Below are 22,258 nucleotides of genomic sequence, written 5' to 3' on the forward strand. Positions count from 1 at the left end.
GGCGGGCAACAACCCCACCCGGACCGTTAAGAACAAGCCCTTCCTGCTGGGCCACGTCATTCTCGCCCTACGCGAGGAAGTGACGCCATCGCTAGGATTTCAGCCAATAGGAGCTCCACGGCGTGGGGGTCAAAGGGTAGGCGAAGTACAAAGATGGCGGCGCTAGCGGCAGCGGCTGAGCTGGGGAAGCCGTCTCACTGAGGAGCAGAACAGTGGCCAGGCTAGGCCAGGCTAGGCCAGGCTAGGCCAGGCGTGGGTGGGTGGGTGGGGATGATGGTGTTGGTGCGCGGCGCGCGCTGTGGCTGAGGATCCCTCGCGCCCTCTAGCCATCCCGCGCCCCCGCCCTTCTCAGCTGGTGCCCCGGCCTCGCGCTCCCTCCTCTCCATGAGCGGCGCGTGCGAGCTGGTGTGGCGCCTGCTGCACGCCCTGCTCTGCCTGCTGCGCGCGCTGCTCTCGTGGCTCCGCGGGCGGCTGCGGAGCGGCCCCCGCTCGTGGCTCTGGCGCTGGTGGCGCCGCGCGGCCTCTGCCGCCGCCTCCTGCGCGCTCCTGGCGCCCGCCGCCGGGGCCTTCGCCTTCCACAAGCCGGGCGCGGCGCGGCGGGTGCCTGGCGGGCGCGGGCGGTGGCGCTGGGACGGGCGGTCCCTGGAGAAGCTGCCGCTGCACATGGGGCTGGTGGTGACCGAGGAGGAGCCGAGCTACGCGGACATGGCCAGCCTGGTGGTGTGGTGCATGGCGGTGGGCATCTCCTACGTCAGCGTCTACGACCACCACGGTGAGCGCGGGGGCTTGGCGGGGAGAGAGGGACCTTGGGTGCCACCTTCCCGTGCTCGGTAACGGGCCCGGGGCGGATACAGCGCGGCGGCGGTTGGCTCGGCCCCTGGCTGCTGTGTCCTGTCAGGGGGGCTCCCCTGGCTAGTTGCTGTTGGAGAAACGCACCTCCCCCCCCCCCCTTCACGGGCTGGGGAGAGGGGCCGCCTGCGGGCTGGGGGGCTCTGCATGCCCTGGGGAGCTGTTACCACTGAGCTTTTTTCCTGTGTGAATAACTCCATGCCCTCTCCTCATCTTCGCTGTCCTGGGATTGCCAGCATCATCTCTGCCTGCCTGGCCCTGAGACAGGGGTGGGCAAACTACGGCACGGGGGCTGCATCTGGCCCTCCTGATGTCTTAATCAGCCCCTCAGGCTCTCGCTGGGGAGTGGGCTCTGGGGCTTGCCCTGACCTCGTGCTCCAGCCGGGGAGTGGGATTAGGGGCATACCCCACTCCGTGTGGCTCCTGGAAACATCAGCATGTTCCCCCTTCAGCTCCTACATGTAGGGGCAGCCAGGGGGCTTTGCAAGCTGCCCCTGCCCCAAGTGCCTGCGGACAGGGCAGCGTGTAGAGCTGCCTGGCTGCTTCTCCATGTAGGAGCCGGAAGCAGGGGGAACTGACATGTTGCTGCTTCTGGGAGCTGCTTGAGGTAAGCGCTGCCCAGAGCCTGTACCCCTCCCATGCTCCAGCCCCTTGCCCCAGCCCTGATCCCCTTCCGAACCTCTCGGTCCCAGCCCAGAGCACCCTCCCCTCATCCCCAGCTCCACCCCAGAGCCTGCACCCCTAGCTGGAGCTCTTCTCTCCCCCCCAACACCCTGCTCCACCCCGGAGCCCCCTCCCACTCCCTGAGCTCCTCATTTCTGTCCCCACCCTGGAGCCCACACCCCAACTTCCAATTTTGTGAGCATTCATGGCCCGCTATACAATTTCCCTACCCAGGTGTGTCCCTCGGGCAAAAAAGTTTGTCCACCCCTGCTCTAAGAGCAGCTGTGAAATCACCAGAGACCCCTTGGCCCTGTTCTGCTGCCTGAGAAAGTGCCAGGCAGCAGTGGAGTCCCCATAACTGTCTGCCTGCTAATTCAGGAGGGCAGGGCAGCAGTCATTCACGTGAGGTTGATTAATCATAGAATATCAGGGTTGGAAGGGACCTTAGGAGGTCATCTAGTCCAACCCCCTGCTCAAAGCAGGACCAATCCCCACTTTTTGCCCGATCCCTAAATGGCCCCCTCAAGGATTGAACTTACAGCCCTGGGTTTAGCAGGCCAATGCTAAATGCACCCTCACTCACTTTCACTGGGCTGGGATGGGAGTTGGGGTGCAGGCTCTGGGCTGTGGCCCGGGGGTTTGGAGTGTTGGAGGGGCTCCAGGCTCCAGGCTGACCCTGAGGCAGGAGGCTGGGGTGCAGGAGGGAGCTCAGGGCTGGGGCAGGAGGTTGGGCTCCAGGAGGCGGTGTGGGATGCTGGCTCGGGGAGGGGACTCAGGCAGCAGTTTGGGGTGCAGGCTCTGGGAGGGGGCTGGGGCAGGGGGTTGGAGTGCAGGAGTGGGCTCAGGGCTGGGTCCGGGGTGCAGGAGGGGATGTGGGAGGTCTGGGGGTTTGTGGTGCTGGCTCTGGTCGGGCGTCCCTTATTTTGGGCAGCTCCTGGCTGGCAGCAGTGCAGTGGGGCTAAGGCAGGCTCCCTGCCTGCCCTGGCCCCATGCCGCTCCAAAAAGCGGCAGACATGTCTAGCAGCAGCTCCCGGGGGAGGGGGAGGGGCAGAGGGTATCTGTGCTGCTCCCATTGGCTGTGGTTCCATGTTCATGGCCAATGGGAGCTGCTCTCCCCGCCTCTCTGACTATCTGGTTCCCAAAGGGCAAGATGTAGCAACTTACAAACGCGCCTAGCACTGCCGGTCAGTGTTTTCTCAACCAAAGTTTACCAAGTTCACTGTCTTCAGTGTGGGATGAAGACTTATAAGAACCTCTATTTAAGCAGCTAGTTTTTCAGGGCTTGACAAATTTCTTAGGTCTTGTTTACACTTAAAAAGCTACAGTGGCATAGCTCTGCTGCTGCAGCTGCACTGCTGTAGTGCTTCTGTGAAGACACTGCCTACACTGATGGGAGGGGTCCTCCTGTCAGAGTAGGTAATCCATCTCACTGAGAGCTGGTCAGCAGAAGAATTCTTCCATCAAACTAGCAGGGTCTACACAGGAACTTAGGTTGGCTTAACTATATCTTTCAATGGTGTGGATTTTTTGTACCCCTGAGCAATGTAGCTATGCTTACCTACTTTTCTAGTATAGACCAGACCTTAGTCACCTACTAGTGAGAGATTGCCTAAATAAAAAAAACAAACCCACCCACCCTGAACCCTGCTTAGTGCCTTTCTATTTGGTTGACTAGCAAGCAAAGCAGCTGTCTTATACACTTGAAGCTCCATCTCTTCCTAGTTGTCTGGAAGGTAGAAGTCTCCTTTATCCCAGAGTGTTCTGGTTGTCATGTGGGGGTTTGGAATAGATCTCTATCTCCATCCCTTGTTTCCCTTATTGTGGCCTGAGGGGGTGGAGGGGTGTCTTCATCTCTGCACAACTCAAATGCCTGCTGCCGCTGATTGTCAATTTCACACTGTTGCAGGCTATGAGAATCTTGTGTTCACTGCTACCAGTAGGGCTACAAATAGCTGTGACACTGATCAGTTTTGATGATTTAACTAGACTTCATTGATCAGCAATCTTTCTGCAGACTAAGGCAGAAAAATCTGCATGACTTTACATGCAGTTTACATTTGTAATCTTCTATTTAAAATAGAAGGCTAGGATCTTGTTTTTTTTTTAAATGAATACTTGTGTATTGTAGAAAATGGTGACTTAGTCTTATCCATATTGGGGAATTCCTCTGGCAAGGGGACTTTCAACAAATTGGGGAAAGCATGGTACCATGTTTCCTCTCATTTTAGACATTTCAGTCAAGAAAGCTTCAATAAGACTATCTAGTGTGGTGGTCAGATAGTTTTCATCAAATATTTAACAGGCTAACCTTCCCCTGAAGAAAAGCCCAGACAGGAATAATAAGCCAGAAGAGAGAAATCACTGAGCTTGCGGCTGCTGTTTGCTTGCCATACTAGTTTCTAGTCACTGTTATGTCTCAAGTATAATTCTTGTTTCCATAACACAAGTGCTTACCCTAGCAAAAATTGCACAAAATAACTTTCTATTTAGGAAATGTATACAGTGTGACTATTGCTTGTTTATAAACTACGCCCATTCTGAAAAACAAATGAAAGATTTTAAACCTGGTTGGTCCAGAGGATTTGTTGTTGACTAAATTTGCCTTCAGTTGTGTCAAAGTATCTTTTTTCCCCATAAGAAATAAGCCTAAAATACCAGCATTTTATATACTTCTAAATAGGCTCTATTGAATAGAAGCTATATTATCACGAAACCTGCTGTGATTGCTACAGCTGTTTCTCTTCAGATCGTATAAATCTTTCACCTTTTACTAAAGGTTTCCTGTGTTGCTAAAACTCTTCTGATCTTTTGCCACAGAAAGCTAATGTGCTGACACTAAGTCATGAGTTTTAAATGAATAATTTAAAACTCATAACTCTGGAAAATGGCAAACAGGAAGCTGGAGGATATTCCATACATGGAATATACGTTGCTTAGATGTATCTTAACACGTCCAAAGGGAAATATTTAAAAAATGCATAAACATTTTCAAATTTAGTTAAATAAAACTACCTTAAATGTGCTGGATGCAAAACATTTTGGCAAATTCTTATAACGTCTTTCTTTTGCATTTAAAACTGGTTTAATAAACAAAGGGAGTACTATTTGTAGCTACTGAACTGTTTCTAGCTTAATAGCTCAAGACTTCAGAACTAGTAGATCTCATCCTCTCATACGCACACCTATATTTTTAAACCCATACATTAGAAGGAAAAACAAACAAGTTTTCTTGCTTTCCCAGTTGGCTTCTTAATTTTGAATGAACTAGTCATTGAACTGAACTAGTTGAATAGAATGAAATGAAGAGAATATTTTCTCTGCACCTGCGGAAGAAGCTGTAGATGTCAAAAACTGGTTTAGCATTCCAACAAACTCTAGTTCTGGGTGCTTAACCAGTGACTTCACCAGTTCCATGATCTGACTTTCTTTATAACTTCAGCAGCAACCGAGTAGCACTTGAATATTTGTTTTAATTTAGACTACTTTAACGGATTATATTAAATTTTGACAACCTATGTTTAGGTCTTAATTTCAAAATTAATCTTGTTTGTTTTTTTACAAAGCAATGTATTTAAATCCATTTAAAGAAAAAATATTTTTATCAACCTTGATTTGGAATCTGTTTCAAGCTCCAGATTTGGAACAGGAGGTTCCCAAGATACAGCTGCCCTCCTCTTTCCCTCCCCCCACCCCTAAATTACATGACATAAAAATTAGGGTTTTTTTGCATGCACCTCAGTCAAACTGTGGCTCTGAGAGCATGTCTACACTACAAGTGCTAGAGCTGCAGCACCATATTTACTACAGCGATGAAAGGGTTTTTTTCCATCATGACAGTAAATCCATCCCCTTGAGAGGCAGTAGCTAGGTCAAGGGAACAATTCTTCAGTCAACCTAGCTGCATTTCCAGTGTGGGTTAGGTTGATTTAAGTGTCATACACCCATCAAATTCTCACAGCCCTCAAGAACTAGATTGACATAACGTTTAGCTGTAGACCGGGCTTGATCCTCTTCAGACATATATCACCCACTTTGAGCTAGTGTCCCACACCTGCTGCCCCTTAAAGGAAGCAATATTTTAAAGGGTGTGAAAGATTTGGGGGATATGATTGTCAACTTATTCCGTTTTTACTTTGTGAACATCATTTGATTGTAAACTCTGGTGTAACTTTCAGAACTCATTCTCTCAGGCCATGTCTACACTGCAGCTTATGTCTGCATATCTTATGTCACTTGAGGTGTGAATAAACTACCCCGAGTGACATAAGTTACACCGACATAAGCGCCAGTGTGCACAGCACTGTGTCAGCTGGAGAGCTTCTGCTGCTCTCAGTGGTGGCTTTATTATGCCGCCAGAAAGCTCTCTCCTGGTGGCAGAGTGTCTTCACCAGATGCACTGCAGGAGTACCACTGCAGTGCTTTTTGTGTAGAAAAGCCCTAATAGGAACTTGACACAGAGTACAGATACTGTCTGGGAAGCTGTCGCAGAGCAATCAAAGAACATCAACAGTGAATGACTCTCCCCTGGTGGAACAATGAGGTTGCTACTGGCAGGGCCATTGACTTTGAATGACATTTGTGCCCTGAAGTTGGTGGGATGTTGAAGCATAGAAATTCTCTGTGGAAGAGCATGGACAACAGGTGCCAGAGGCATTTTAAGAAAAATGCTCCATAAGGGAAGGAAGCTAATTCATTAGCAGAAACAGAGAACCAATCTAGAGAGATTTCAGAGTAGCCACAAGTACTCCTTTTCTTTTTGCAAATCTAGAGAGAGTGGAGATAGGGACTTTACCTTCCTTGAGCATGTTGATCAAACCCAAGCCTTCACAAAAGGCAGTGAGGTCAGACGAAAGCCTGGTCTACACTAAATAGTTAGATGAACCCAGCTACATTGCACAGGAGTGTGAAAAATCTACCACCTTCCCCCCACCAACATAATTAAGCTGACCTAACCTGTGGTAGACAGTGCAAAGTCATCAGAATTCTTTCATTGACCTTGCCTCTTGGGGAGGTGGATTACCTACTCTGAAGGAGGGTCCCCTTCTGCCAGTGTAGATGGTGTCTATGCTGAAGGGCTGCAGTTGTGCTGCCATAGCGTTTTTCATGTGGACAGTCCCTAAGGGAAAGCATTCAGGAGTTTGTTTTCCACAGATCTGTAACACTCTCACCTTTGAGTATAAACTGTGTGTGCGTGTTTAAGGAATTCATTTGCTAAGCCTGTATTTCCTTACTTCCATACTGTTTTTGAAGGGTACAGCTACACAACCAGAGCTCCTGCAGTCAACTAGACTCTGGGGGGAAATACGTCAAAACAACAGAGTGTCTTCAGAGAGCCAGGAACTGGCTTCAGGACCGAAGCAGCCAGACTGCATGGTCCCACTGTTTGAGAAGGTTGTCAGACCCTGGCATCCGCACCTGACAGCTCACTTGAGCAATCCAGAGCTAGGAGCAGAGATCAGTAACTTCCCAGAAACAGTGAGCTTAGCAGCATGTGGGATTCAGTGATTGGATCCCTTTGCAACAGAGGAATGCCTGTTCAGAGAGTGGTACTGGACCATTTTATGACCAAAAAAGTATTAAGAGTAAAAGTTGGATCTACAGTGTGGCTCTAGCAAAGCTGATGAGTTGGAGAAAATCACTTCCGCCCCTCTTGAAATGAAACTCCTTCTTTAACCTTGTGTTGGTGCTAATACCTGCCAGTGTATTGATGTGTCACATAAAGGGCCATGGTAAGGGTTACCAGATGTCCTATTAAAGGGACAGTTGTGTTTTTTGGGATTTTTTTCTTATATAAGCACCTATTACCCCCCACTCCCTGTCCCATTTTTTCCACAGTTGCTATTTGCTCACCCTAGCCCTAGTAGAGTTTGTGGTACAAATGTAACTTTAGCACCATCGTGGCCTAAATGGAGTCTACTCTGCAGGCAGCTCTGGCCAAGAAAAAGCATGCGCAGGAATGCAGCAATGAAAGTCCCTCCTACAACAGGGGCACCTGTTCTAACACCCCCTAAGTAAACATCCACCCATGGGAAGACTACAATGAATATAGAAAAGGGGCAATATTTGTTTACAGAGGGATGAAAGGAGAAAAATAATGGGGATGGATGGGGGGGAGGGAAACAGTAAAACAGGGTTGCATTTAACACAAGGCCCCACCCAGCAATGTGTCCACACATAAAGTTCAGGAATCCTGGGCAAAGTTCCAGTCCAGGGGCGAGTCTTGGATGTTCCTGGTCATCTTTGGTGTTAGCAAAGTTTCCCCAACAATCCCCTTTGGAGTCCTCTTCTGCTGCTCTCTGCAAAGCCACACAGAAGAGCAACCTCTCCACTTAACAAGCTAACAGCCTCCTTCCTTATTCCCACTGCAAAGTCACAAGCCCCAGTGCTCATGGCCCCACGCAGCTCTGGGCAACAGTGATACTGGGTCTAGCTCTGGTTTGTCCTTCTCAAGCGATTCCTCCTTGGCACAGTGCTGCCATGGCTCCTGTATTGATGTCCCCAATGGGCTGTTCTGTCCCTCCTAGGCTTCATGCAAGTTACCAGCTGCTTCACTCTGTGAGGGCCAGCTGGCCATCTGTCTGGAGTGCCAGACACACACCCTGTCACTTTCCCCTCTCTCTCTCTCTCTCTGCTCTCCCCCACCCCCAATCATACTTCCTCCTTCTGAAACAATCGGCACTTCCTGCCTTAGGGAAAAGATTTAAAGGGGCCATGCTCTCTAAACCCCGAAGCGATTACACAAATTTAGTGTAATTTGGTCAAGGGATTATCAACATACACCAATAACATTGAGCTTCTTTTCATTTTTAACATAATCTCACTGTGCATATGAAAACTGATGTCCTCAACAAGGGCTGGGGTAGACTTTGTGCAGCAGTCCCTAACACATTGAAGAGCAGTTGGAGTGCATGCAGATGAAGGAAAGAATACAATTCAGTAGAGCATACTACATTACATAAAGTGGCATGCTTACTTCATCATTCCTTAGTCATGTGTGCTTATTGTAGAGTAGCCCTGGCTGAAACATACTTTCATTATATCCCTTGTGGCTCTTGCCAGCTCCTAGGAGCAGAGTTAAAGTGGGCTGAGGTTGGTGTGTTCTTAAACCTCTGAAAACCAAGAAATAGAGTAAAGTGTATGAGGCACCGGTGGTCAACTTTAAGTACTAATGAAGTTTTGAGCAGTGAATTTTTGTAACAAATGAGCAATATTATTCTCCTAAGTGTCAAATAGTGAGTTGATCCGAATATGCTGTAATAAATACAGGCCTGAGTGTCAGTATTGGCTATGAAATCTGACTGTAAAAGTCATAATTGTTCGTGTTGCCTCTAATGTTCATCTGCCCTAGCTGCACTTCACATAACTTAGTCTTCAGTGTATTTTACAAACATTGATTCTTGTAAAGCTGGTAAAAACACGTAAGAGGTTTATGCTGTGCACTGTAGCTTTACGGCTCAGCTTGCCGCTTACTATTTGCCTAGAGAAGTCCTGATGCAAAGTTTCATTCGTCTTAGGTCACAGACGGAGCTGGTGCAAGGCTAGCATTAGAATATGGGAGTTCCTTGCTTCTGCTTGTTTGTACATCTTCATCTCTAACTTGCATCTGACATGTAAATGGTAAATTGGTCATAGAATTAGAGCATTCTAGCAGTGAAGTGGCAGTGTTCTGCTTTCCAAAGAACTATCGGATGTCACTGCTTACTGGTTCAGCTATGCAAGAACAATAGCAGCATACACTAGATTTAAAGTTATATGTAGTTAATTTTATTCTCTTCCAAGGTCATCATGAAGCCGCATTTATGTAGTATCATCTGCTTCAGTTATTGATTGATCTTGTCAAGTCTAGTTTCAAGCTAGTGTTTACTGCCTGTTTGTTCTCTCTGAAAAAGTGGAAAGTGAAGTGACTTTTATGTTTTGTTATGGGTTTTTTAAGGAATCTTCAAGAGGAATAACGCAAGGCTGATGGATGAAATTTTAAAACAGCAGCAGGAACTCTTGGGTCTAGATTGCTCCAAATATACAGTGGAATTTGCAAATCAAGACAAAACAGACCAAGGTAGGATTGTGATGATGAGGTCCCTGAGAAAACTAAGTGGTTTGTTCATTGAGGGTTATGTATCCTCCTATATGTACATTCCTCCCTCTCACTGCTACCTCTTTTCTTCCCCTGTTTCTTCCTTAGCCCCTCATTAAAATGGGTGACAAAGAATGTTTATAACCTTCCTGGGCTAATGTTGTTTTTGTGGTAGTTGCTCAAAGGATCCTGTTATCTAAGGCAGTGACTCTTAACCTTTCCAGACTACTGTACCCCTTTCAGTAGTCTGTCTTGTGTACCCCCAAGTTTCACCTTACTTAAAAACTACTTGCTTACAAAATCAGACATAAAAAGTCAAGTGTCACAGCATACTATTACTGAACCATTGCATACTTTCTCATTTTTACCATATAATTATAGAATAGATCTATTGGAATATAAATATTGTACTTACATTTCAGTGTATAATATATAGAACAGTATAAACAAGTCATTGTATGAAATTTTAGTTTATACAGCCTTTGCTAGTGCTTTTTATATACCTGTTATAAAACTAGGCAAAAGTCTAGATGAGTTGATGTACCCCCTGGAAGACCTCTGCGTACTCCCAGTGATACACGTATCTCTGGTTGAGAAACACTGGTCTAAGGGACATATTGTCCTCATAATCTGTGTGAGAATTATTAGTGGAAGAAAATACTCTTAAATTTAAATGTCCATCATTGTGCTAACACTTCACAGTTAGCTATAGAAATGAGGGGGACACTTCCCAATAGAAGATGCAGAATAAGCTTATTTCATAGGCAGCTGCATATTCACTCTTGCTTGAGTGGGGAGGGTAGTTGAGGGTTTTTTTGTTTGTTTGCATGCTGGCCAGCCTCTTCTCTTTATGTGAAATTAACTAGTTCTGGGTAGGAGAGGGATGTCGGAGGAGGTATTGCCATGATAGTAGTAGTGTGCACAGTACCCCTAGGGGGGGAGAAGGGAAGAGTGAACAGAAGCTTTTACACTGCTGCCTGCAGCAGTAGCTTCCTCCTGAAGCGTGTGGGGACCCAGGCAGGAAGGGCAGGAATGTCTACAATAAGGTTACTTTTGCAATTTAGCATACGCAAACAAATCTAGTGAATGTTTCCTGTTCCACAGTTAACAGGAAGACACTAGGAATCAGTTCTTCTGACTCTGCTAACTAGCTGACATGCCTGAACATATTTGCTTTCTTGATAAGATAGCAACCTCCATGTGAAAGAGGGACAGCCTGTAACTGAAGGCCTCAGTGTATAAACTTTTCTGCAGGTGTTCTTAGGGCACTGGGTAAACTGCTGCAAACATTGGTATTCTACCAGTATAGTGCCAGACTAACCATGCTATTGTGTTACTCAAGGAGTGCATTTGTAAAGACAAATACTGTACTTACAAGCAATGCTCCTTGCCAGACAGAGATTGTTATTTTAAAAGTAGTGTCATCAAGTTTTATTATTGTGAATGTGAGAGACTCAATAATTTTAAAATTAGTCTTTTACTGCTTGAGTCATTCAGTTCTCTACACTCACAAGGTTCTCTCACTAGATTTGCAGTACGCCTTTAGAAGATTTCTTGAGAGAAGGGATATATTCCTTTTTAATGTGCCAGCTGGCATCTGCTGCAGAAGTTTCTATTTATTGGCAGTTCTTCTGAAAGAGACATTTTAAAGTTTTCCATTTCCTCAACTGCAAGAGTTCTGGGATGAATTTCTATGTCTTATGTGCCATACAACATTAATAAGGTGTACATTCAGCAGGGGTTCCTTGGATTTTCAGTGTGTCAGACTGTCTTGTTGCCCATCTCTTCCAGTAGTGAAGACATGCTAACTATGAGTGTCATGTTCCTCTTGTCCCCATGCATCTAGATGCTGCTGCTGCTTCTCCACCTGCTCCCTTAGCTATCCTTCTCTTGGTAGATAGCATGTCAAAGCCTTGCTGGGGATTTTGGTTTCAGACTACAGCATCAGTTTCCTCTCTTTTCAATGCAATATTTGTATTAAGTAACATTCAGAGACCCCGCTGTACTAGGCAACATATAGACATGTTATCTAAGCCCTGAGCTACACTACAGAGTTAGGTTGATTTGGCTGCCCTATGTTAACCTAACTCTAAATGTCTACACTAAAATTCAGCGCCCACTACGCTGAGATAATAACTTCACCTCTGCGAGAGGTTGATGTAGTTTGGTCAATACAGAGTCAGTGCAGACATTGTATTGCTTACATCAACTGTTGCTGCCTTTCAGAATCCATCCCACAGTGCCCCCCACTGGTAGTTAAATTGGTGCAAGCGCTCCTGGTGAGGATATGCACTGCTGACACACACAGCTCAATGTGGACATGCGAAAGCAGTTTAATTACTGCAATGGCTATAAGTCAACGTAACTAGGGTAGACTTAATTTTGTAGTGTAGACTTGCTGTAGGTGTCATTGGCTGAATTCCTACTCTAGTCTCGGCTTCCTCATGTAGGGCAGGCTTTTAGCTGTAAGAGTTTTGGCTCTTTTAGGCCAAGGTAGGTCAGCCTCAGTTAGGCCAGCTGCCAGTCCCTTTGTCCTCTCAAACAATAGTAATTGTGACGTCGGGGGAGCTGCTGAGTGTTCAGCACTTCAGAAAATGAGGCCACTGATTTGTGTCTAAGCGTACACTTACTTAAGAGCCTAACTTAGGCATCTGTTTTTAAAAATATATGGGTCCAAGTCAGTGTTGTATCTTTAGAGATCAGCTAATTCTTCTTCAAGTAGATGCAGATATCTATTTCACTTAGGTGTGCGCATGCCCTGCACGCCAGAGCTAGAGACTTTTCCCTATCATTATTCATAGAAGGGCCGCGCTTGTGGCTGTGGCCCTTCCCCAGCTATAAGAGGTGTCAGTGCTTGCTTTGTTTGAGAGGCCCACCTTAAAAGAGCACTGTTTTGATCTGTAAATCCTTTCTAAAAAGGAGACTCGGGTGACATTATACCTTAGGTGCTGCCTGAGGCAGTTTTTGAACTGGCCATGCGGTCTGATCCCATACCAAGGCCTTTCTCAGGCCAAAGCTCACCCTCAGGCTTGGAGAGCGCTGCTGCCTCTCGTTCCAGTGTAGACACCTCATCAAAGAGATAGAGCTAGAAGTTCTCCATTATTGGCGCCAAGGAAGAGGTCTCATAAGACCAAATGGGACCACTCCAAGTCATGGGGTGACTGCTCTGCCTCCCACAGGAAAAGCACAGACTGGCATGGGGCTGGTTCTGGTGTGCAGGATGGCACAGGTACCTCTGACCCTTCCCCAATACTGAGCGGGAAGGGCAGAAGCCCTGTACTGTTGACTCCGGCCTCTGGGCACCCCTGGAGTCCAGTACTGCTGAGGGAGATGCCAGTATCGACTGTGTCCATATTGTCTCTATCAGTCAGCTACAGACTTCTCTTGCCTTTCATTCTGAATCTAACCGTTGGTCCAGGGCTGCACCACCTATGGTCCCTCCAATTAAGCAAGCTGCTGAACCTCCATGTCTGTTGCCACTGCATCCAGACCTTCCCCTTCCTGTGGTTGGAATGGCACCTATACTGGAATTGGGAAACAGGACCTCAGCACTGGGGACCCTTTTCAGCCCCACCACATTTGGTGCTGCAAGTGCTCCCATGATGGCTCTTGCCACCCTCGGCATTGACACATTTGGGCTCTCCGTACTGATGTTTGCACCAGGACTGACACTGCTTATGACACCAGCATGCTCAGTAGAGATGGTACTGTCTTCATCACAGATTCCCTCCTCGTTCTCTGACGGATGAATCGGACCACCTGTTGGCTCCCTTGTGCGTCGCTCTACCCATGTTGCTGAGATTCTAGGGCTCCGATTCCAATTTGGAGTTATCTTTCCACTTCACATCACCTGAGGAACTCAAGGGACTGCCAATGGATCAGTTTGACTCCCAGGGTTGGCGTGTGACCTGTGGCAGGGATCATGTTCCCTGGCCTGGCCCCTACTGGCCACCAGTGCCCTACCCATATCCGTGTCCTTGGACTCAGTAGGATGCTTGTTGTTCACAGAGATCCTGCTCTTCGTCCTGATTGAAGCCAAAGTCATGCCAGGTTGACAGTGGTGGCTTTGAATCAGTCGCAGGCCCAGGCATTGGCGGTCTTCCTCCCTGCGGAATTGCTGGAGTCCTCCGTCCTGGGTATATCTTTCCAGGAGCAAAAGCTTATTTTGCCCTTTGTCCTCATTGCTGGACAATGCTGTGCTGCTTGGTTTGTCCTCCCCTTCTATCCTGGAGAACTTGAAGATGTACCAGGACCTTTTACTCTGCATAGCCATATCCCTTGGCATCCAGGCAGAGTTCCTCCAAGAGAACATGCATAAACTAGCCATTTTACACCCTGCTGTCCCTGGAAGAATGGCCCTCCCAGTCAACGATACACTCCTTGAGACAGTGACAGCCCTGTGGAGAACACCGGCCTTGGGACTGTTGATGGTGAAATGCATGGAAGAGCACTACTTTGTTGCCATGCAGGTATTTGAAGGGTTCTGTTCCTATCGGGCCCCAAATTTCCTGGTCATAATGCCAGTAAATGACAGGGCCTGGCAGGGTACGTTCAAGTCTGCCACCCAAGGACAGACTCCAGGCAGTTGGATCTGCTGAGCAGGAAGATCTATACCCCATTGTCTGCATAGATGAGGATCGCTAATTAACAAGCTTTGCTGGCCAAGTATGATTTTTTCAATTGTCAGCCATGGCTAAATTTGAGGACTAGTTGCCCGAGGCGTCATGTGAGGAGTTCCAGGCATTTGTTGCAATAGCCTGTTTGGTGGCCAAAACTTCCCTGCAGTCCACTTTTGATTTTACCTTGTCCAGAGTCATGGCCTCGGTGGAAACTATGTGGAGGGATCCCTGGTTGCAAAACTCTGGGATTGCTCTGGACATCCAGCAAGCTATTGAGAACTTGCCCTTTGATGGGTGAGTCTTATTCTCCTACAAGACAGATGACACCGTGCGCTCTTTCAAGGATTCCAGGGCTATCTTGAGGTCCTTGGGAGTGTACACCTCTCATTCTGCTAAACATTCTCTGGGTGTCGTCCCCTTAATTATGGGGACCTCTTTCTTCTTACGAAGAAATTGAAATCAGATGTTGGACAAGGGGTACTGGGGCACCAGTGATGGTCTTGGACCATCTGTATATGTTTCAAGAGATGTGGTTGTGAGAGTGAGGGGAATTGAAATCTGCCTTGTGCTAAAGAGTACAAGTCCAGCCAAGCGATGTTTGTAATCCTGTTTCTCTTAAGGTTCAAATGTGTATATTCTGCAGCAGCCCGTATTGGGATAGCTGTGCTGGTCCCATCTTGTTTCCGGGTGCTTCTGCAAGCCTCCAGGCTCTCCTTTTCACAGAAGAACCTGGCCATCCTTGAAAGCAGCTGAAAACCAAGAGAGCCAGAGCTATCTGACCACATAACTCTTCATGGACTACCAGCAAGTGCTCTGTAGTCCGTGGCTGAGTCTGAGAACCTAAATAATAAACATGGTCTGTTACACACCATACGAAGCATATTTAATGATTCCGAGCTGTATTCCTGGTTCTTTAGGTAAATGCACTGGATGCAGGTAGCCAGTTGAGGCCCACTACAAAGTTTGCCCCTCATGGATGAACTTGTGACTGAATATCTATCTTCACCCTCGGACAAGAAATGTGGAATGTGCATCTTCTTTCAAAAATGGGCCACAAGTACATCAACTAGCAAGAAGCTTGTGGGTACCCTGCCTTGATTTCTTCCATTTACTTATTCTGGTGATATAGACTTAAAAACTAGTGGCTGTCTTCCCTAGTAGCCTCATAATCCTTGTTGTCTGTTTCTTAATTTCTCTGTTTATAGCCTTTTCAAAGACTCTTGTAAAGCAGTTACTTGCAGCCAAATACTTCAAAATCATAAATGTATTATGAGTTTCTTAAAGATCCCGTCTGTGCCTTTCACCCATATCTCATTATGCTGTGTCTGGAATGGTCACATCCTGCCTCCTATTTTGTTCTTTGTGCTGCTTCCTTGTTTTTGTCTGTTCTTTCTTTCATTTGTCTTATCCTTCTGTTTTTTATTGTTATGCGTTCCATTTTTTCACTCTTGTTTGCCACTCCATTTGGAGCCCAGGTGATCCCTCCATTTTCTCCCCTACCCCACTCCCCAGTGTCCTAGCCTTCTGGCAGAGTGCTTCCAGCAGTCATGTGCAGCAAGAGCCAATGCAGCCTTCTGGAGTGGCCTTGGCCTCCAGCGTCACAGGTTGGAAACTGGCCTGAGACTAATGACACCGTTAAATTATGAGTGGTAGGCTTTTAGGCACTTCCAAGATCCCTGTAAGATGTCCTAAGGTCAAACTGTAGGAAATACAAAGTTAAGGTAACAAACCTGGAGGCTATCAACACCATAAACTTTTAAAAAGATGTAGTTGTGATATACATGTTTATACACTGTGTAGAAATGCTTAGTGCATTGCTTCTTAAAATGTGAGATTTCAAGATGTGCAAGCTTTGTTACTGATACAGGAACTTGCATTCCTGTCCCTGTTCTCTGACTAGTTTTCATCAACCTCCTAGAACTGTAAACAAATACCCTTTCTTGCAAAAGATCACTTGCTTTTAAAACAACTTTGTGCTTTGTACTTGCAGTTTTAAATTGCCAATCTACACTGAAGGTGCTGTCCCCAGAAGATGGAAAGGCAGACATAGTGAGAGCTGCTCAGAACTTCTGCCAGTTGGTAGCACAACAGCAAAGAAAATGTACAGACCTGGATGTGAATGTCTTAGACAACTTACTAAGTAGTAAGTATTATATTGTGCCTGGGGCAGGGAGGGAATACTATGTGCTAATAAGTCAGTTTGTAACAGGCATATTTGGATCAGAATGGCATTGGATTTACATCTGGATTTGATCTCCAGCTCAGCGCTGATGACAATTTTAGAACTTTTGTCCACATATTGATAATATATAGCCTAAATCATAACATTTTTCATGTCCCTGTCACAGAACTGAGCAAATAATTGATTTTTTTAAAAATTATTATTTCAGTGTTTGGGAGTAAAAAATGGTTCATTTTAAACCAAAATGGAATTTTCATTTTTTCCCCTCAACTAAACAAAAGCTTGAAAACCTTTCAAATGTCAACTCAAAGTGACATTTTGAAAAAAATGTGGACGCTTAAAATTTTTTAATGTTTTTCAGCCTAAACTATTTCCCAAATTTGAGAATAGCTTCAGAGCACACTTTCTTCTCCTCCCCTCCCACTCCCCCCAAGGTGGGGTGGGGTTTTTTGTTGTTTTTTTTTGGCAAAAATTCTATTAGTCAAAATAATTTCACCGAGTTCTGCCCCATTTGAAGATGCTGCTAAACTCTTTGCAGACCACTCTGAAAACATTATATCCCACTGGCTTCCTCTCACCTTCTGTGTCAGTTTCTTCTATGCCTTCAAAGCTCGATTTAACTCCTCCCCTCCAAGTCTTCCTCCTGTCTGTGTCCTGTATAGTCTCTCCAACACCAGTCTTCATATCTCAGTGTGTCTTATGGGATTCTCAAACTCCTTTCCCTCTGAAGGAAGGAGAGAAGTGCGACTGAGTCAGCTGAATGTATTAAAGGCTGTCTTCACATTCAAATTAACTTACCTCAAATGAGAGCAGCCAAACTACAGAATAACATCATGATGCAGAGATTTAATTTTTGTTAAGTTTTAACTGACTAGAACTTGGAAACTAAACTTTTTTTTTTTTTTTTTTAAACTAAAGAAAATTCAAGCTTTACTCTTGAATTGTGCTGAAAATTTAGTGTAGATGCACAGTTGCTTTTATGGACACAAGACAGGTTTGACTTTTAGGGCCAAACTGAATATGCTTACTGCTGACATCATAATACCTCTGACATAACTCTAATTTAACTCAGTTGTTGTCTAGGAATTAAATTTGTGTACATATCTGAAATAAAAAAACATTACAGGTAGAGCTTAATTATCTCTAACACAAGCACTGTAAAAACCAGGAATTTCTGAAGTATGTTTAGTTATTCTGAATGCTAAGGGGTTAGGTTAAATTTAAGAAATCTAAACATGTTAAGGTAGCAAAATGTACGGTTAAGGCACTTAAACAACTCTCCCCTGTAATGACACCAAGAGGGAATGTGGAAAGAGCAAAGAGAAATGAAAAATCAGTTGAATCTATGACTACAAGCACAGATGTTGCAATCAGAATTGTTTGGTTTCTGCATGGCATTATTACAGGGCAGAGTTAAAACTAAGGATGCCTTTAGGATCATGTCCACTGAGCACTTTCTCCCCATCCTTGATCTCTATTGCTGTATCCTATACTGACTTACATGTCCTTCCTAGCCAACTTCCTAGAGTACATGGAGGAACTGAGTTTAGTTACTGCTTCTCTGCATCCTGAACTCTTTTTAATGGGCCACATCAATGGTTCAGGTATAGAAGATGTGTGCTGGAAGTTACAATTCCTTTGCTACACAAAATCTGTCCAGCTAATCAGGCCACCACACTCTCTCTCCAGCCTCTGGAATGCAGAAGGAAACACTCAACAGGAGCACAAGATAATTTCAGTAGATATCTCAGACTTGTCCCTCCTTCTACAGAAGACTTTCTTATGTATAACGCCGTGTAGTCCCAATGGCTCTAAATCTGAAATGTTCCCTTCTTTTCCTTCAGAGATTAACTCTTCCAGAGGCTAGGACGCTTGCCTCAGTCAACCACTTTCATACCTAAGGTTCTGTGTCACAATCCTAAAAACCAGAATAATCCCAGAGGAATGGAGTAGGCAAACAACCCATACTCCAGTGATGATTCTACCCTCATCAGAAGGTTTTGAAATGATTTTTAGTATGGCTTGGTGTTGTCTTTGTTCTGGACTTGCCTATCAATGTTAGGTGCAGGGCTTCAGCTCTGCAAGAAAAACTGAGCTATTTGGTCATCTGTTTCCTCCCTTAACACAACAGGAGAGCATCATAATAGGAAATTAGTGTGTCGTACTTTCCACAATGACGATCCTTATGTGTCTAATTTGAAAGAGCCAGATCCGATTCTTGCTGTACATGGAATTACTCCCAAAAATGAAGGCAATTTGATTCCAAGCTCACATTTAATACCAAAAAAACCCAAGCCTAGCTATTTTCTTACTATGGGGCCATTCAGTTAGTTAAACGACTGACATAGCTACAGTATGGTTGGCTCTATGTGGGAGTTGTCCAAGATGGATGTAGGCAAAGCATTACAGTTTAGCCTGTAGTGCGTAGTGTGGGTAGGAGTTTAAATGTTACCACACAACCCTGCTAAGCCTGCTTCTAATAGTCCTGCATTTTTTAAACTACCGCAATTACAACTTTATCAAACATCTTAAAATGGAATTAGTCTAGTTTACAAATATAATCCACAGAGCTGGATTGCAGTGTGGCCTAGCTAGAGCACTGGACTGGGTCTCTGGAGACTTGGATTCTATTCCCAGTTCTGCCAGTGGCTTGCAGAGTGGACTCTGGCAAGTCACTTCATCTTTCTGTGCCTCCATTTTCTCATCTGTAAAATGGGGGTAATGATGATTCCCTCCTTTTAACATCTACTGATCTCAAAGGAGGTAAGTATTGTCTGAGACGTTATGGCGTCAGAGGCTGGATGAAGGCAGAAATACATCTGACCTTGGGACTCCTACTGACACTTTATTAGATCTACATATTGTTACTTGTCTACAGTCATTAAGAACAAATGGCGAAGTACAAGAAATTAAGCAGTTCATGCCTGTTTTTGTGTTTAAAGCACAGGGATCACTAGATAGTAAAAATCTGTCAACCTGTATGTTAAGAGCAGGCTGCCTTTTTTTAAAGTTCTTTGTGTAATAAATCATTAACTTTTCTCAGCTGTGTCCCAGTGATTGGGGCTTTTTGTGGAGAGTTCTGTGATGTGTTATGTGATGTCATGGTCAATATGTCAACTAATTTGATTTTTCACAGTAGGATTCTAACATGTCTTCTATATAACCAAGTCCCCAAATTATAGCTGGTGCAAGACATAGCAGCCCACTCTTACCAATGATGGCCTCAACCTCTTACTCCAGTTACTTTTAGAAAAAAGGAGAAGGGCTGATCTTTTCTCTAACACTTTTTACTGTCTCTTACGTGATTTGTTTTATTTTATGTATTTATTTTAAATGAACACATGCATATTGCATGTGAAATAAGTCTTAAAATTCTGAGTCTAAATCTCTAATCCTATAAATTTACTTAATTTCCCTCTCTTTTAATTTATTTATTTTTGTAGGTAATAAAGGTTTCCCTGACCCTGATTTAATTTTGAAGTTTGGTCCTGTGGACAGCACATTAGGATTCCTTCCCTGGCACATCAGACTAACAGAGATCATGTGAGTTGGTTATAAATCATTGTGAACCGGATTGGAATATATTCATTCTTTAACAGTTTTTTTAATTTTAAAGTAGTGCAGAAAGAAAGAGATTGAAATCCCTCCAGCAGACACAAAGCAAGTCCTAAGTTCTGCTTGAAGATGGTGATTGTACAGAAAGTATCTGTTCAGTGCATCAATTTTTACCATCTCCTATTAGAGATAATATTGATTGGTTCCCTGCTTTTGGGCTTTGCTTGTCTCCTACAAGAAGCATTTACTCCATTAGCTCTAGAGGTTTTTGTCCCTTGAAACCCAGATAGGAGTTACGTGCACAGATATGTTTTCAGTGTCTCTGTTCATTGATTGTTGTACCTCAGTTCCTTTTCTGACCATGGTGTGCAAAAAAACTTCTAAAAAGTGTCATGACCAGTTCAGTTAGGAGGATCCTGAATCCTTTTGTTATATGCCCTGTTTGATAGGTTCTTCAGAAAAGATTAAGTAGCATCTGAAATAGACCACTGGCTTCATAGTTGAGAAGGTATCAAGCCATCAGTTTCATGTGACAGCTGATATTAAGTTGTCTTTGAATTGTATGTGTTTGACCTTTTCTCATAACGAGCATGTGCCTTGCTGTTGATACTTACTTTTTCACTTAGAGTTAAGTTTTATGTAAGGCTCTGTTGCCCTCTGTCTACACATGGAGGTTGTTAAAATATACTTACTTGTCTGTCTTCTAGATTTAACTGAAGAGATGTTATGGGATCAGAGGCATTCTTTGTGGATGTGTTGGGGTTATTCCATGTCCAGGAGCACTCTGAATGAAGGCAGAAGTGTGTCTGACCTTAGGACTCCTACTGACAGACACTTCATTAATTGTCTTTGAGTGCTTTAATAGAAAAAGGGCTCAATCATACTTTCACCCAGAAGATTTAAACTCTTCTTCTGTGGTTTGAAAATATTTGAAAATTTCTCTGTGTTGTGGGAAGCAGCAACTCTTTGTGCTATTTGTGGGCTACTTCAGAAGCCAGTAGAAGAACCCTTAAATAAAGGGTATGACAATAGAATGGCAATGGTACTACGTAAGTTGCTTAAAAGTAGTCTCTTAAGGCTTTTCTACACGCTAATTTACCATATTTACACTGAAATAGCTAACCTGTCTGTAATTAACACGGTTTTTATTTTGGCATAAGTCTGTCTGTCTCTCACTTATTTCACAGTGCTCTGTAAGTGTCCACGGACAAACTTGCACCAAAATAAAAAACATGTTAATTACACCCAAATTAGCATTTTCAGTGCAGTTTGTATATAGATAAGCCCTTCATTATGAGGGTTATTTGAGGGGTACCAGAACTCTGCAGCTCAGTTAACCGTTGTTGTTGTGATTGTGATAATTAACCAGAAATTACATTTCCTTGCCTGGGCAAACTCCTTTTATATAAAATAGTTGCCTTAATGGCTCCTTCCTAATTTGTTTCCTCAGTTCTTTGCCTTCACATCTGAACATCAGCTATGAAGATTTTTTTTCTGCTCTCCATCACTTTGCAGCCTGTGAGCAGCGTTGGGGAAAATGACTTAGTGCGAAGCACTCTTGTCAGGCTTTCCATGGAAAGGATCCAGTATCTCTGTTTACAAGCATCCTGTGATCTGTACAAGTCTGGTTCATAGTAATTTTCTTAATTTATCAACAAACTCAATAAAGTGTCTTACCTTTCTAGAGAGTCTGTGCGTGTGAGTGAGTGAGAATCCGTCTGCAGAAAGGGGGAAACGCACAGGTTTGTTAATTTGTGCAAATGACCTTGTATACATTTTAAGCAGAGCTGATCAGATGCGTCATGCCCCCCACCTTTGTCTTTTTTTTCTTTCCAGTGACCAAAATGTTATGTAAGAATAATGTTGCTCTTTGCTAAGGGGAAACATTCATAGTATCATTGTGAAAACTACAGGGCAATATAAGATGTTGCCACATACATTGAAGGCACTTTTCAGTGGAAAAGTGGAGACTTGTCTGCCATTATATGCCCGTCCGTTCCTCATAGATGAACACTTGAGAGCCGTTGGCCTGGTTATCTTCAAATATGTTAAGTGTGTGTTTGTGTATTGCGTATATCGGTAACTATTCTGGTGATCATAAAAATGGAATGAAAAGGTTCCAGCTTACCCGCTGACAAGACAAAGCATCTAATAGGATAAAAAGCACAGGTAATAAGTTTCCGGAATCTGAAGAGGCCACAGATTCTTTCATTACCTTATTTTGGAGTAAGTGCATTAAGCAGCAGTCTGTTATGAAATATCCAGGGTGGGCTGTGGTTTTTTTTTTTTTTTTTTTGGAGGGACAAGGATGTTTAA

At 44.6% G+C, this 22,258-nt stretch overlaps 1 protein-coding gene across 2 annotated transcripts; it reads left to right on the plus strand.

Annotated features, from left to right (window-relative positions):
• The first annotated feature begins 113 nt into the window (after positions 1 to 113).
• NUS1 (NUS1 dehydrodolichyl diphosphate synthase subunit) lies at positions 114 to 21,626 on the plus strand. Of its 2 annotated transcripts, XM_073337148.2 has the most exons (5): positions 114 to 772; positions 9,446 to 9,568; positions 16,196 to 16,348; positions 19,831 to 19,930; positions 21,393 to 21,626. In XM_073337148.2, exons 1-5 carry the CDS (start codon positions 385 to 387, stop codon positions 21,481 to 21,483), a joined length of 855 nt encoding a protein of 284 aa, XP_073193249.1. In that variant the 5' UTR covers positions 114 to 384; the 3' UTR covers positions 21,484 to 21,626. The 2 variants fall into 2 exon arrangements, with proteins under 2 accessions (XP_073193249.1, XP_073193250.1); XM_073337149.2 differs by lacking the exon at positions 9,446 to 9,568.
• The last annotated feature ends 632 nt before the right edge of the window (positions 21,627 to 22,258 follow it).

This window comes from Lepidochelys kempii, chromosome 3 (assembly GCF_965140285.1).
Source record: "Lepidochelys kempii isolate rLepKem1 chromosome 3, rLepKem1.hap1, whole genome shotgun sequence".
NCBI classification, from domain to species: Eukaryota; Metazoa; Chordata; order Testudines; family Cheloniidae; genus Lepidochelys; species Lepidochelys kempii.